Here is a 13451-nt window from a genome sequence, read left to right as displayed (position 1 = left end):
CCCCGTGGGCGACACTTCCTCAACCTCCTAACCATGCATATTGTCCAGTTACTATTGATCTTGTGGAGTTTTCAAATGTAGTAGCGGTTCAAAGGCGTTCAATACCCATCGGTGAGGAATCTGTTTGTGCATGTAGCGCACTTCCCATTGACACGTTTTTCTGCCCTATTTGTAGTCCCGTAAGTTCACCGTATTACCAACTCGCCTACACCAGATCCAGGATGTGAGGTTTTTTTTTGAAGGTTTTTTGCTCCTCCATGACCTCAACTTATGGAGTTTGGTGGGTGTTGGACAATTTGTCTTACCAGCAGAAAAGGTCTTGGAGTATGGGGTGCTACCGCTACTGTTCCTTTTGTAATCCCCACACCTCATTTTTATTGGAGAAGAATTCAAGCGGGCGTCTCTTCATTATGACATTCTCCACAGCACCACAAGGGAATGAGCAGGAATTATGTTACCATTGTACCCCTAACGACTGGCATCACAGTTTGCAGATTGCAACGATTGCCGGTTCCGTCGATGCCTGGTAATGGTGAGTCGCTGACCGGCATGCACGTTTGTACTCACCCATTTTGGTGCCAAAGTTCTTTTTTGCTTTTGCCTGTGGACGTGAGTTGCACCTATTCACAGTGGGCTTCCTTCAACAATTCTATTCTTTTTTCCCCTTCCGCATATTTTTTTTTCCAGTTATAAAATGCTTCGTTTCCGTGTCGAAGTGCTTGGTTGTGATTGGGTAGACGATGCAACAACGGAGCGATGCATAGAGGTACGGTTTTGTAGACGGGGCGCCCGTTGTCGAGTGAACAGTACGCCTACTGAAATGGTTATACGCAGTTCGCCTGAGACAGAGCACCTTTACATTGTAGCTCTTCATGAAGAAACTATCATCGGAAGCAGTGATGCTGTTGAGATTGGTGGCATTACTCGTCGTGTCGGTGCGCGGATGGTAGAGGTGAGGTCCACGGACGCGGGAGCGGCTCGTCTCTGTGTTGTGCATATCATGTGGTCCAGTGAAGAAGAGGACTGGACTGTGTTTTTCCGTCAGGTGGAGGATTACGAGAGAAATATTCAACCAATTGCAGCGGGCACATTGACCACGGAGGCACCTCAAAATCCTCCCTATGTTAAGCACGCTGTCCCACCCTTGACGGAAAATAATGCACAGTGGTGCGTTGGTAGCCCGCAGTATGCTCCCAAAGGTATGCTGAACTACTTCGTGACATCAACACAGTCTGTTGATGTACCAAACGCGTGGCGGAACTTGTACACGAGTCCGTGCCCACTTCTTGTTGTTCACAAGGAGCAACTAAGTAAAATCAATGAAACGCTCCCAGCGGGATCTGCGGCAGAGTCACCAACTCAGCCTGTTTTGGACGGTTTTGGATCCGACTCGGCTCTCGAAGACATTTGCTTAAATCCGACAAAACCAGTGGATCTAACCGGAGATTACCTTCGTAGAGAACGTTACCGTAGTAGAGTGAACGTGCCGTGGAGAAAAGGTATTTCCACCGTGAAAGCAAACCCTTCACATTCAACAATTGGGTAATTGCGATGGCAGTATGGTGGGGTTGCCATGTGCCGATACGACATGAAGGTTTTCTGGTGTGTGACGGATCTGCTGAATGCCATAGATAGATATTTCCCATATGTGAATAATATTCATTTATTATTTTTACTGCTTCCCATGTGGTCGCATAAGGTGTCTTGATAACTTCTACCGTTGCTTTTGCCTATATTATTTTTACTGTGTGTGACGATGCACACTGTATTTTTCTCCCTTGTACAACTTAGTGACAAACCGGAGAGATACGTCATAGTAAGGAGGACACGCACACATCCACGCCTTCACTCTCATTTTTTTTGTGTATCGTGCAGTTATCACCAACCATACTTTAATTTATCTAAGATGGCGAACGTAATTGCCTCAGGGACTCTTGCCGTACTGCTCCCTTTGGGAGGTTACATGGGATACAGCAAGAAGAATAGTGTCGCAAGTTTAGCAGCCGGAGTTTCCGCTGGACTCATCTCAGCGGTTTCCCTCATTTACCTTTTGAGTGACTCCAATCACAAGGTGGCCAACCGTGTCGAGGCGTGTATGTCCTTTCTGCTCTCTGCCGTTATGGCATTCAGATACTTGAAGTCGCGGAAACCCACACCGTTGTATGTTTCCTTGCTGACTGGAATGTGCTTTCTCTTCGGATTTGCACCTTATTCATTTTAAGTTTCGAATCGGGGCGTAGCAACGGTAGCGAAGGATAAAAACAGAGGACGACGAAAATAAAAGAAATTGAAAGGGATATTTAATGTAAGAAAGAAATAGAGAGAGGGGGGGGGTTGATACTTTGAATATGGCACTGAAGGAAATATAATTCAATGGGTATGGGACCATATGTGATATGTTGAAGCCCGTACGGGGACGATTAGCGTTTCTATTAATACTTTTATTCTCGTTATTATTACTACTATTTTTCTCGGTTACGCAAATGGCTCACCGGTGCTTACTGGGTTGATGGCACGTAGTACAGCTCATGAAGGGTCTGCGGGTGATTCCTGTCGGGGGTATTTTCGTCGTCCCTTCTAAAAAAAAATGTTAGCAAAACTACTGTCACTCCCCTTATTTTTTAACAACATGAGAGAGCCGTGCGTGGTTTTATTTATTGTACTTGCTCCCCGTGGATGAAATCTCAGTCTTCGCGTTTTCTGTTCTTAACCTGATTCCCAAGACAGTTTTTTTTTTCTTTTCCGGTAACTTGATTATTGGGGATGAGAAGAGCCTTAAGTGGGCTTTTCCTCCCTTTGCGGTTGCTGGCACCCATTCAGACTCGAAATATCCACGGGAGTCGGATCATCAGAAGAGATTACACCGATGACGAGGGCGACGATGAAAAACTCACCAAGGATCGATTAATTCACTCACTGGGTTTTGAAAGTGATAACATGGATAATCTTTTGCACGATATTACTACCGGTGAGAAACCGATCGAATCTTCCAGGCAAAGGGAACACGGACGAAAGCAAATGTCCCGTGTTGCAGAGATTTGTATGAAAGAAGAAATGTTCTCTCAGGTACTAAAACAGTTGGCTGCGGCGCACAAAGGGGTAGTTGTTGAGGTTCCCGGTGGTGGAGAGAGGGATGTACCCGCCATATCTGAGGAGGATGACACACTGCATGAACTCATTAATCGTCTTGGCTTGCAGGTGGAAAAACATACGCGCATTGAAAAGGTTGATGACCTTCCCGAAGTCCGTGTGCAACACGCCGTGCTCACTCTTCTGGGGCGTGCGCTTCAGCAGTCACTAAATGGCTTCCGTCGTGAGTGTAATAAACGTTTCAAAGCTCGTTCTGCAGGTAAGGAGTCTGAAGATGTCGGTCATCTCCTTGCGTGGCGGTGCAAGGTTCTTAAAGCATATGCAGAATGCTTTGCCTCTCTCACCGAAGTGCATCATCACTTTTCTAACACGGTGGGGGATAAAAATACGGGTGACAATGTGAATGCAAGTGACGTGTGTACTGAATGCTTGAGCTCCGCTGCAATAATTTCTTCTGGACTCTCCGCGACGGTCGAACTGCGATGGCATTTGTCCAATTGTTTGAAGGTGGCCGGGGCGGAAGATGAAACTTTAACGTCATTAGATCATAGCATTATGGGTTGCTCATCGCGTCTGCTGACTGACGCCAGTGCATTGTTGGAAGAAACAGTTTCAAAGGGAGTACACGGCACCGGTGGTTCGGCACAACCATCTCTACTTCACAGTGTGTTATTGCTGGCTGAGCGAACACTCGGGACACTGGAGACGACACGAGGGGCAGCGTGTAAAGATCTATCGGGGAGTATTAACGCTTTTTACTCAATGATGCTTTGTGTACTGTTTTCGTTTACGTCGTTTCCCCCAGGCGCCACATTTCAACTGGAGAGCCGTTGCATCACAACCCTACGGCAACTTTGGGCCAAAATAGCACCACCGCTAGAGCGACGAACCAGTGATTCACTAATGACACACCGGACGGTACATTCAACTTTGAACCTGAGATACCTGCGTTGCAGGGAGGGGTTGCATGCGGACAATAAGTTTCTGCAGTTTTTATCGTCAAAACCAGATAGCGTATTCCTCGTTCTTGAATTATTGAACCGTGTGGCTGCGGTGTGGGCAACGAGGAACGAAACCAGGGATTATGATTTAATTCCTGCGGTGAACTCCAGCGCCGTGTTGTGCCGCACCCTACTGGAGATGGAAATTGAGTTGTATTTCCTTGCCTGCAGCAAAACAGCAAAGAACTGGATCGTTCTGGTTGACCCTTCCACGAAGAAGGAAGGTGCCACGCAAGCGCAGCCGCCTTCAGAATCTGCTTGGGAACGTGTGTTGGTTGCGGCTTCCACAGTCCGCGTTGGTGTGAGCTCGCTCATTGAGCTATATGTAAGGTCATACGTTTCGCAGGATCTTCAGGGGCCACCACCGAGTAATCCAAGGACGAAGATGGCGTTTACCAAGCATCCTGCTTGTTGTTTCCTCAAAAATATATCCGCTTCCTTTTTCCCGTTACTGCGGCGGCATTATCTTGACACACTTGGTAGTGAGGTTCTTGTGAGTTGCCTGCAGGTATTTCTCTTGCTGAAGCAGTTGAGTGATGTGATGGAGAGTGGCGGTGGTGGTGATGACAGACAATCGGGACAGGTTGCGGAGGCACTACGTGTGTGTGGTGTACCGCTTTCGCAGGCTGCCGAGGTAGCGTTCTTCATGTCATTTTTGCAATACGGTTGCCACGTGCGTCCTGTGTCTTCCTCTGGAATTTCTGCGGACAGCGTTGTGAGCCCAACAATCGTATCAATGTACGTGAGGGAGGTGTTATTCGCTTTGGATTACAATACCGCGAAGCAGCTTCGACATCTGCGTGCCAAGAAGGTCCTCCATTGCTTTACCGGCTTGCGATGTGACAATGGAGAGAAAGTGGACGGCAGACTACTTCGTCGGCAGGCGCAATCTGTTTTGAGTGTTGTCCATGCCCATGTTATGCACCCTTCTTTCTTGTGGATGCCTCTGCATCAGTTACAGGAAATATTTTTCATACTATCGCATGAGCGAGAATTGACGAAGGGGCTTCGCAACACTAAAGGGGCTTTGGGGGATGAGGCATCAGAAACACCCTCGTTGTTTTCCGTGGGGTCGCATGGTGCCAAACCTCGTCACTTTTCCCGGGCCCTGGGATACTTATCCCTTCGTCTTTACGTTGTTACTAACGTTCTGCGCCATTACCGGATTTTCCTTCTTCGCGGTGATCGTCGAAAAGGGGTTGGCATGCCCCTCAATGACACTGCTGTGGAGGAAAGGAAGAGGATGAGAAGGCAGTGGTCACGGGACATGGCTCATTTATTGCACAGCAAGTGCAGTAACTTATTAGCTGAAGTGGAGGGGCTGAATCCCGCAAATTCCACGGACCAGGAGAAGGCAAATTGGCGCGCACTAGCAAGACTGGAGGCCACGATAAATTTGGCGGTTCGTAACAGTCTTATATATAGCGTGAAGAAGAGGAAGCGGATGGCCGCTTTGGATGCGGCGCGGGAGCGTGGTGAGGCTGAAGCTAGTGTGGAAGCTGGTGATAACACAAGTCCCGAGGATATAATAGCGGAACCCTCCGATGGTGAGGGCACAGCCGACCACAAAGCACCTGCCGAGAGGGTGTTTCACTTGACGTTGATGCGGAATGATGCGGAGGCGCCTCTAGGATTTTCGCTGCATGGCAGTCGTTCGACAATACGACGTATCATATTTAAAAATGATGGTGTAATGGGAGGAGCGTCAGTTGCTGGGAACAGCACACCGTTTTCAGCAGCACTCCGTGAAATTGGCATATTGGACCCGCACAGTGTCGTTGGTTGGCGGATTACTCAAATCGACGGTACAGATGTGGAGGACACCAGTGCAATAATACCTTTGATTAGGGGTAAGCGAAAGTTTTCAATGACGCTTCGCCCAGGAGATGATAACAAATCTTAATAATTATCAGATACACATGCACCCTTTTTCATTCGGTCAGTGTTTTACACATTGTAACGGTCCCTTCGTTTATTTTTCGAAGAGCACACAAAAAAAGTTTTCCATAGATGGGCATAGAGAGTAGTGTAAACATGGCTCGATTTTCGTTCCATGGTGCGCGTGCCTCACTTTCTGTTGCGACAATTAGTAAATATTATTGGTTGTTGCAAGCTACTTCGAATGACCCTGTTTACTTTTCGTTCCTTTCATTGTCTAAACGTATGTGCATTTGAAAAAAATGTGTGTGGTCCCCTTTGATTTCCCATCTATTAGTTGGAAGGAAAACATATGTTTGAATAACCGTCCGTAGGAGCCCCTCCCCCGATGCATGTTGATTCACCCCTGCAATGGGCTACCAGTGTGTACAAAAAGAGAAGCGGTGCCGTGTGATGATATTAGTGATCTTTTGAAGTTAGCCCTTCAATCCGAGAGTTTCGTGATGGAATAACCGTTTATATTTGATTCTGAGATTCTTTCCGTATCTTTCTTTAAGCATTTGAAACTGGTTTGCTCACATACTTCACCCTCTCGACCAGCTCTGCTATTGCGTTTATTCTACTGTTTCCCCTACATTCTGTCGGTGGCCCAACACTCCCTCTTGGTCCCTGTTCAACGTGCCTGTGTAAACAGGGTGTGCTTGCCGCGTAGCTGCACCGTGTGATAGAGGTAGCGGAGATGATACTCCATGTACTTTGTCAAATAAGATATGATGTTATCATTGTTATTCTTGAAGTTAGCCCTTCAATCCGACAAATTTGTGATGGAACAACTATACTATGTTATTAGCTGAAGTCTTGAATCTTTCTTGTTTCTTCCCTTCATTAATCAAACCTTGTTCGTGACTACTTTACTTTTTGTTCGTACGGTTGCAGCACCATGTTTGCGTACGTATCTTTGAATTGCTCTTTGCCATTGTTTTGTCGTATTCGCTTGTGTGCGTTTTGTTGATGATGTTTCGAGTTCATATGCCCTCCTTCTTTCTACAACTGCGGCTTTACATGGGCTCATGAAAGGACAAGGACGAATGGATTTAGCTGGTGACTTAGTGAAGGCGAGCGACACTCAAGGCACCATAGCAGATACTGATGCGGCTCCTCTTCCCTCTCCAACTGCACAAAACTCCGCTGTAAAAGCTCGTAGTTTGGCGGCCGGGCAAGTGGACCGCATCGTTGCTGCCGCTGTGCCCGCTGGTATGCATGTTGCTCGCGACGCGCGCATAGCGATGCAGAAGGCCGCAACAATATCGCTTCTGTACCTTTCATGTCTTGCAGATGACGAACACTCTCGTGAGTCGAGGCGAAGGGTAACGCTTTCCGCTAATGACATAAAAACCGCACTGAAGGCTGGTGGGATGGGACATTTGGTGCCACTCCTGCCAACGGGTCAGGTGAAGCGTGGTCGATGAAGTAACACCCTGCAGTTTGATGGATATGCTTGCGAACGGGAACTACACAACTGCAACAACAACCATCATAGAGATAGACATACAGTTATTATTTATTCCATTTCTCAATCTCGGTAAAGAAATGTTGCTTTTCAAACCGAGTGTGCATTTCGTTTTTTCTCTACTTTTCTCATGAGCCTCTTAGTGAGAGGAAGGGGGAAGGTGTACCACGTATGCATCTTAATAATGCATTCCTTTATATATGTGAAAAGATTTACCGCGCTTCGCTTGTGTTCAAGTTTCTCTTGTTTGTTTCGCTTTTCCACACTTCTGATTAGTCGCAGCAAATATGATAGGAGAAGCTGTTCGTCTGTTCAAGAAGGGCGATGACCTGGAAATGCGCAAACTGCGGTGCGTCGCCACTGTTTTCTTCTTTTTATGGGTCGTAGACACGCTAATCGGTACGTTTAGTGGCTGCAGGATTCTTCAGGTCAACGCCTTCATCACATTTAACACATGTGCCGCTGTTGCTTCAGGGGTGGTGTCACTGAACTACTGCCGCATTGTGCAGGCGCCTTCCTTTCGAGTCAAGGAGCAGATTACGGCGCAGCCGAATCCTCAGCCGCATAGTTTACTACTTGGCGGCCAAGAGCACCGTAACCAGCAAAACGGGGCGATTTCTCTCGAAGGTATTCAGGGGTATTACTTCGGTGCAAAGCGTCTTCACACGCTCATTTCGTTCGGTGCGTCTATATTTGTTTTGTTTGGATCACTCACCGTAATGCTAGAATCAGTTCACGACATAGCACACACGCGACAGCCCTCACCTAAATTGCTTTTCCTCACAGGAGTGGCACATGCCCTGCTTATTACTGTGTTTGGGGGAGAAATTGACGCGCATGACCGCATCAGTGGAACGCTGTCTTCGCAACGAGAGCCTCGTGGTCTCCCCAGTATCCACGTTACGATACGGCAGGTTCTGCGCAGGCCTCTGCTGCTCTTTTCCAGGGCCTTTTCCCAACAGTATCGCATTATTCGCATTGTGTTGCGCTCTTTTTCTGCTTTCACGTGCATCTTAGTCTCGCTTTTAGTGAGACTTGGCGGGTCTTCAATGTGGGAAACTATTGGAGTGATGTTGTTGGCATTCTACGTTTTGGCTGTCACCTTGAATCAATCCACATCAATGGCGTGGCTTCTGCTTAACAACGCAACGTGCCAACCCAACGTGGCGGCAAAGTGTGAGCGTGCCATTCGTAGTGTGCAGTTGATTCCGGGTGTAATGCAGATAAAGTCGTCCTGCTTTTGGGAGGTGAGTGAAGGGGAGCTTATGGCCCTTGTGCAATTGATTTTGCTAACATCGGCAGACCCCTTGGCGGTGACTCAAGAAGCACATAAGATACTTGCAAGTGTTGCGGCTTACGTTTTTGTGGAGGTCAGAAAGCCTGATGAAGAAGACAACTTTGACCCCGGAGAAAGTTCTAGCTATCAGTGTCATAACCACTCTCATGGGCACGACCACGGTCACTCTCATGGACACAATCATGACTATGGTCATCATCACCACCATGGGGGTGGCGAGCGCCATGCGTTTTCTTCCGAGGGGTGCAAACCTGTAGTCACGCCGGAAGAGCCGGAACCAACACCAAGCGCTAATGTAGCATTGTCTTCTAGTTTGTATACCGTGCCTCCGGCCACTAACAACATAGCTGGGCATTCCGGTGTGCACGCTAACGTCAGTACGTTACTTGGAGGTACGAGGGGTTCCGTCACCGCAGTTTAGTGGCTGGCTGATTATCACCAGCGGTGTCTCTTGGAGTTCCGTGCGTGAGGGAGCGTGTGAGCGATTGATCCAACCTCAGTGCAACCTTCATTTTCCCCCTTAATTTATGTGTGATGGCAGGAAGGTATCGACGGGTGCTTGTTTAGATGTGAGCGGTAAAAGCGCCAGACGACGCATGCCGTCATGCGTTCGTGCGGTCAGTCCCTTTTCAGCTTCCCACCGAAAAACACACCACCACAAGAACTATAGCGCTTTATGTCAAATTTGGTTCGTGAGGAAAACGTGCTGCAGCGGGAAATTGTCTCTGTTGTCCCTTTTTGTGGACAGTGCGACGTGATGTTTTGAGGCATTTCTTTTTCTTTCCCTTTCCGTCATGCACTTCGTGCGTTCAGATTACGTGGATCATTGTGAGGTGCTGAAAGGAGAACTTTACCCAATGTTGATGCACAGTATACATTTCTGAAGAGAAATGTGTAAGGGATTGGTGCGTCAGGAAGGCATAGGGGAAAATGTACATTTACATGTGCTCTCTTGCATGGCGCTTGGATATGCATACCCATATTATCTTTTTCTCCTTCTGGCTATCTCGTTGATGACCTAGAATCTGTGAAATCGAAAAGAGTGCAGAAATAACAGTTTAGAAAACAGGATCTGTGAGACGTCATGCTGAGGCGCTCCTTCGCTTGTTGCATGCAGTACGGCTCGACGCCGAAGGACATTCGTTACGGCATCGAGGCCCGTAAGCTACTTTTGCTTGGTGTGGAGAATCTTGTGAAGGCGGTCGGTGTTACATTGGGGCCGAAAGGACGTAATGTCGTATTGGAGATGCCATATGCTAGTCCGAAGATAACAAAGGATGGCGTGACAGTAGCGAAGCACATTGAGTTTGAGAACAGCTTTGAAAATCTGGGTGCCAACCTCGTGCGGCAGGTGGCTGGCCTCACAAATGATACAGCTGGTGACGGAACGACCACTGCAACAATTCTCTCTGGAGCTATATTTCGAGAAGGGTTCCGTAGTGTTTCTACGGGTACGAATCCAATGGACTTGAAACGTGGGATTGACTTGGCCTGCCGCGAGGTACTCGCTTCATTGGCTGAGCAGGCGAAGCCCGTCACCTCCAAATCGGAGGTAACGCAGATAGCAATGATATCGGCTAATATGGACATTGAAATTGGAGCGCTCATTGGTGATGCCATGCAGCAGGTTGGTAAGGATGGTGTCATCACTACGCAGGAGGGCCGCTCGTTGAACACGGAGTTGGAACTCGTGGAGGGAATGTCCTTCGAGCGGGGATTCACATCACCATATTTTGTAACGAACACCAAGTCACAGAAGTGCGAATTGGAGAATGCACTAGTGTTTGTTGCAAACCGTAAGTTGTCCAGTGTTGCCCACATTCTTCCCGCACTGAACCATGCCATCCAAAAGAAGAGACCACTCCTTGTTATTTCCGAGGATTTGGAGGGAGAAGCAATGCATACATTCCTCTATAACAAAATTCAAGGAAGAATAACAGGCTGCTCAGTGAAAGCTCCTGGGTTCGGTGATATGCGAATTAATCAACTACAGGATATTGCAGTATTCACCGGTGCGCAGATGATTTCAGAGGATTTGGGGTTAAGTCTCGACCAAAGTGATTTTTCGGAGCGGTTGCTTGGATCATGTAAGAAAGCTACAATATCGCGTGATGAATGCATTTTAATGGAGGGTGGTGGAAGTGCCATCGCGGTGGAAGAGCGCGTTCAGATGATCCGTGATATGATTGCAGCGGAAGATCACGAGTACAACCGCGAGCGCTTGGTAGAGCGGCTTGCTAAGTTGTCTGGAGGTGTTGCAGTAATTAAAGTTGGCGGTGCCTCCGAAGTTGAGATCAGTGAGAAAAAAGATCGTATTGTTGATGCCCTTAACGCCACGCGTGCAGCGGTAGCGGAGGGAATTCTTGCTGGCGGTGGTACAGCTTTGCTCATTGCATCAGTGCGGCTTGACAGCGTGGCCAAGGACCGCAGTTTGCCTCCAGATATCCGCACGGGCGTTAATATAGTGAAAAGGGCTGTCCGCTTGCCCTGTCGTTACATTGCGAGTAATGCGGGTGTGGAAGGAAGTGTTGTGGCGAGTAAAATTATGAGAAGGAATGACCCAACGTTCGGATACAATGCGCAGACAGGCGAGTACGTGAACATGTTTAACGAGGGTATAATTGATCCAATGAAAGTTGTAAAATCAGCGGTAGTAAATGCGTGTTCAGTGGCTGGAATGATGATTACGACGGAGGCTGCAGTTGTGGAAAAGGATGTGCTCGCGAAGGAAAGCCGCATTGAAGACAGGGGGTTGGAAGACAAGGAAAAGCGTGAGGGGCTGAACACCATGCGGAAACGTGTGAACGAGTCGCAGGCGCCCCTCCCAGCTCTGGCACCTCCGATGAAGTTTCAAATGAAGGGTATTTAGAAAGTTGACAAGGGAACGAGATGGTGGTGAAAGTAACTTCTTTCCTACTTTCCATGATTTGTGATGTTCTGTCATGTAGTGCCCGATTAGGGGAGGGAGAACCTCGAGATGCTATGCGAAATTCACTGCGTGAGTGAAGCTGAGTTACGCTGAGCAGGTGTCTTTGCATGTGTGGGCAAAAAGACTCCACAATTCCCTCACCACGTTGCTTCGTGCATGTACTGCGCGCATCCGCACCTCAAGTACGTTTCTTGTTGGTAACTCTGTACCGTGTAGTACGGTTAGTTTCTGTTCGCGACGTCTTGGGTTGTAATGCAGTGGAGCCCGTGTATGTTGTTGTTATAAAGGTGTGTATGGGAAATGTTTCCCCCGTCAATTTAGCACATTCTTGATGTTATACCTGTGGGGTGGGCGAGGACAAAAGGAACGGAGAGCTATGGCTTGAAATCTCATTGTTTAAATGAATGTTGCCCCCCCTTTTCTCGCTGACTTTGATGGTTTAACCGCGTCTTCACATCGTATTTTATTCATTTCCCCACAAGACCCGTTGTGGGTTGCATCTCTCGTACCGCAATCATTTTTCAATTTCGTAATAGTAATGATTATAACGGTATTAAATGAATTGAGCGATAGGGTTACCCAGTGTTCTTACGTTGGGAATAGAACGAAGCTTTTACTTGGAGGAGGGTGTGCTAAGCGCAGGGGGAGAAGGGAAGTAACTGTGCACTTCCACCAAGCTTTGCCAAACTGACAACCGGCTGCACTTGCATGCCAAATGAAATTCCTTACTCTTTTTTTATTCTTCCCTTTTCTTCTCGTCATAGGTTTAGCTCATTCTTCGCTTGCGTACTTGTCCATTTTTTTTTTTTTGTAATGTCCTTAAAAGTGAAGAAACTAATTGACAATAAACCCGATGACGAACGGAAACCTGTGAAAGTTATCCTTCTTGGTGACAGTGCTGTGGGGAAGTCTAAGTTGGTAGAGCGGTTTTTGATGCAACGGTACGTGCCTGTGCAAATGTCCACATATGCATTGACGCTATTCCACTATGACTTCGTTACTGAAGATGATGAGGCAATTGATGTTGACATTTGGGACACGGCGGGACAGGAGCGTTTCTCCACTATGCATCCCGCGTATTACCACGAGGCTCATGCATGCATTTTGGTTTTCGACGTCACCCGGAAGGCGACGTATAAGAATTTGGAGAAGTGGTTGGGTGAGTTACGAAACTACCGTGAGCACATTCCATGCATTGTAGCCTGTAATAAGATAGATACAGATCCATCCGTCGTGAACAAGGCGTTCGCGTTCGTGGAGAAGCATAACCTTTCGCTGTTTTATGTATCGGCAGCTGATGGAACCAATGTGGTGCAGCTCCTCGAGTCGGCCATTTCGGAGGCTGTAAAGTACAAGAAGAGCCCCAAAAAGGACGACCTCATGTCGCAGGTACTTGGCTTCATCAAAGAATAAACAAGAAGGTGAAGGTAATACTTTTATAAGTAGTGTTTTGGTCGCCAGTTAAAGATGACAGTGCACTAAATTTTGTCGTCAATACTGTGCTTTGTTCCTCCGTCTCCGTCTATTTATTGATCGCCTCCTGCTCCACATGTTTTGTTCTTGTCCCCTTTTTTTGGTTTTTTTTTGTTAGAAAAGAGAAGATACTTTTTTTGTTCTTCGATTTCTGCCCCATTTTCGGAATTCTCCTTCTCTCCTTTTGCTGCCCTCTATATTTAACGGTGGCTTTTGTAAGGTGAAAAAAGAAGAATTTTGTCTGCTTCTGAGTTCGTGTTGAGTTTTGGTTGT

At 47.4% G+C, this 13451-nt stretch overlaps 7 protein-coding genes across 7 annotated transcripts; all 7 read left to right on the top strand.

Moving 5' to 3' along the window:
- Positions 1 to 694: 694 nt before the first annotated feature.
- TbgDal_XI16940 (hypothetical protein, conserved) lies at positions 695 to 1546 on the top strand (the record flags this gene model as incomplete). Its single annotated transcript, XM_011782536.1, has 1 exon — positions 695 to 1546. One exon carries the CDS (start codon positions 695 to 697, stop codon positions 1544 to 1546), a length of 852 nt encoding a protein of 283 aa, XP_011780838.1.
- Positions 1547 to 1756: 210 nt separating this feature from the next.
- Positions 1757 to 2221, top strand: TbgDal_XI16930 (hypothetical protein, conserved; the record flags this gene model as incomplete). The annotated part of the gene is made up of 1 exon (XM_011782535.1): positions 1757 to 2221. One exon carries the CDS (start codon positions 1757 to 1759, stop codon positions 2219 to 2221), a length of 465 nt encoding a protein of 154 aa, XP_011780837.1.
- Positions 2222 to 2763: 542 nt separating this feature from the next.
- Positions 2764 to 5994, top strand: TbgDal_XI16920 (hypothetical protein, conserved; the record flags this gene model as incomplete). The annotated part of the gene is made up of 1 exon (XM_011782534.1): positions 2764 to 5994. One exon carries the CDS (start codon positions 2764 to 2766, stop codon positions 5992 to 5994), a length of 3231 nt encoding a protein of 1076 aa, XP_011780836.1.
- Positions 5995 to 7039: 1045 nt separating this feature from the next.
- On the top strand, positions 7040 to 7438 carry TbgDal_XI16910 (hypothetical protein, conserved; the record flags this gene model as incomplete). The annotated part of the gene is made up of 1 exon (XM_011782533.1): positions 7040 to 7438. The coding sequence occupies one exon, from the start codon at positions 7040 to 7042 to the stop codon at positions 7436 to 7438; it is 399 nt and encodes a 132-aa protein (XP_011780835.1).
- Positions 7439 to 7766: 328 nt separating this feature from the next.
- Positions 7767 to 9197, top strand: TbgDal_XI16900 (hypothetical protein, conserved; the record flags this gene model as incomplete). Its single annotated transcript, XM_011782532.1, has 1 exon — positions 7767 to 9197. The coding sequence occupies one exon, from the start codon at positions 7767 to 7769 to the stop codon at positions 9195 to 9197; it is 1431 nt and encodes a 476-aa protein (XP_011780834.1).
- A 663-nt stretch (positions 9198 to 9860) lies between these two features.
- On the top strand, positions 9861 to 11645 carry TbgDal_XI16890 (chaperonin Hsp60, mitochondrial precursor,putative; the record flags this gene model as incomplete). Its single annotated transcript, XM_011782531.1, has 1 exon — positions 9861 to 11645. The coding sequence occupies one exon, from the start codon at positions 9861 to 9863 to the stop codon at positions 11643 to 11645; it is 1785 nt and encodes a 594-aa protein (XP_011780833.1).
- Positions 11646 to 12413: 768 nt separating this feature from the next.
- On the top strand, positions 12414 to 13118 carry TbgDal_XI16880 (rab11B GTPase, putative; the record flags this gene model as incomplete). Its single annotated transcript, XM_011782530.1, has 1 exon — positions 12414 to 13118. One exon carries the CDS (start codon positions 12414 to 12416, stop codon positions 13116 to 13118), a length of 705 nt encoding a protein of 234 aa, XP_011780832.1.
- Positions 13119 to 13451: the final 333 nt, after the last annotated feature.

Source organism: Trypanosoma brucei, chromosome 11, assembly GCF_000210295.1.
Source record: "Trypanosoma brucei gambiense DAL972 chromosome 11, complete sequence".
In the NCBI taxonomy this organism is placed as follows: Eukaryota; Euglenozoa; class Kinetoplastea; order Trypanosomatida; family Trypanosomatidae; genus Trypanosoma; species Trypanosoma brucei.
Note: the sequence above shows the minus strand (reverse complement) of the source record. Positions and strands in the feature narration are given on the sequence as shown.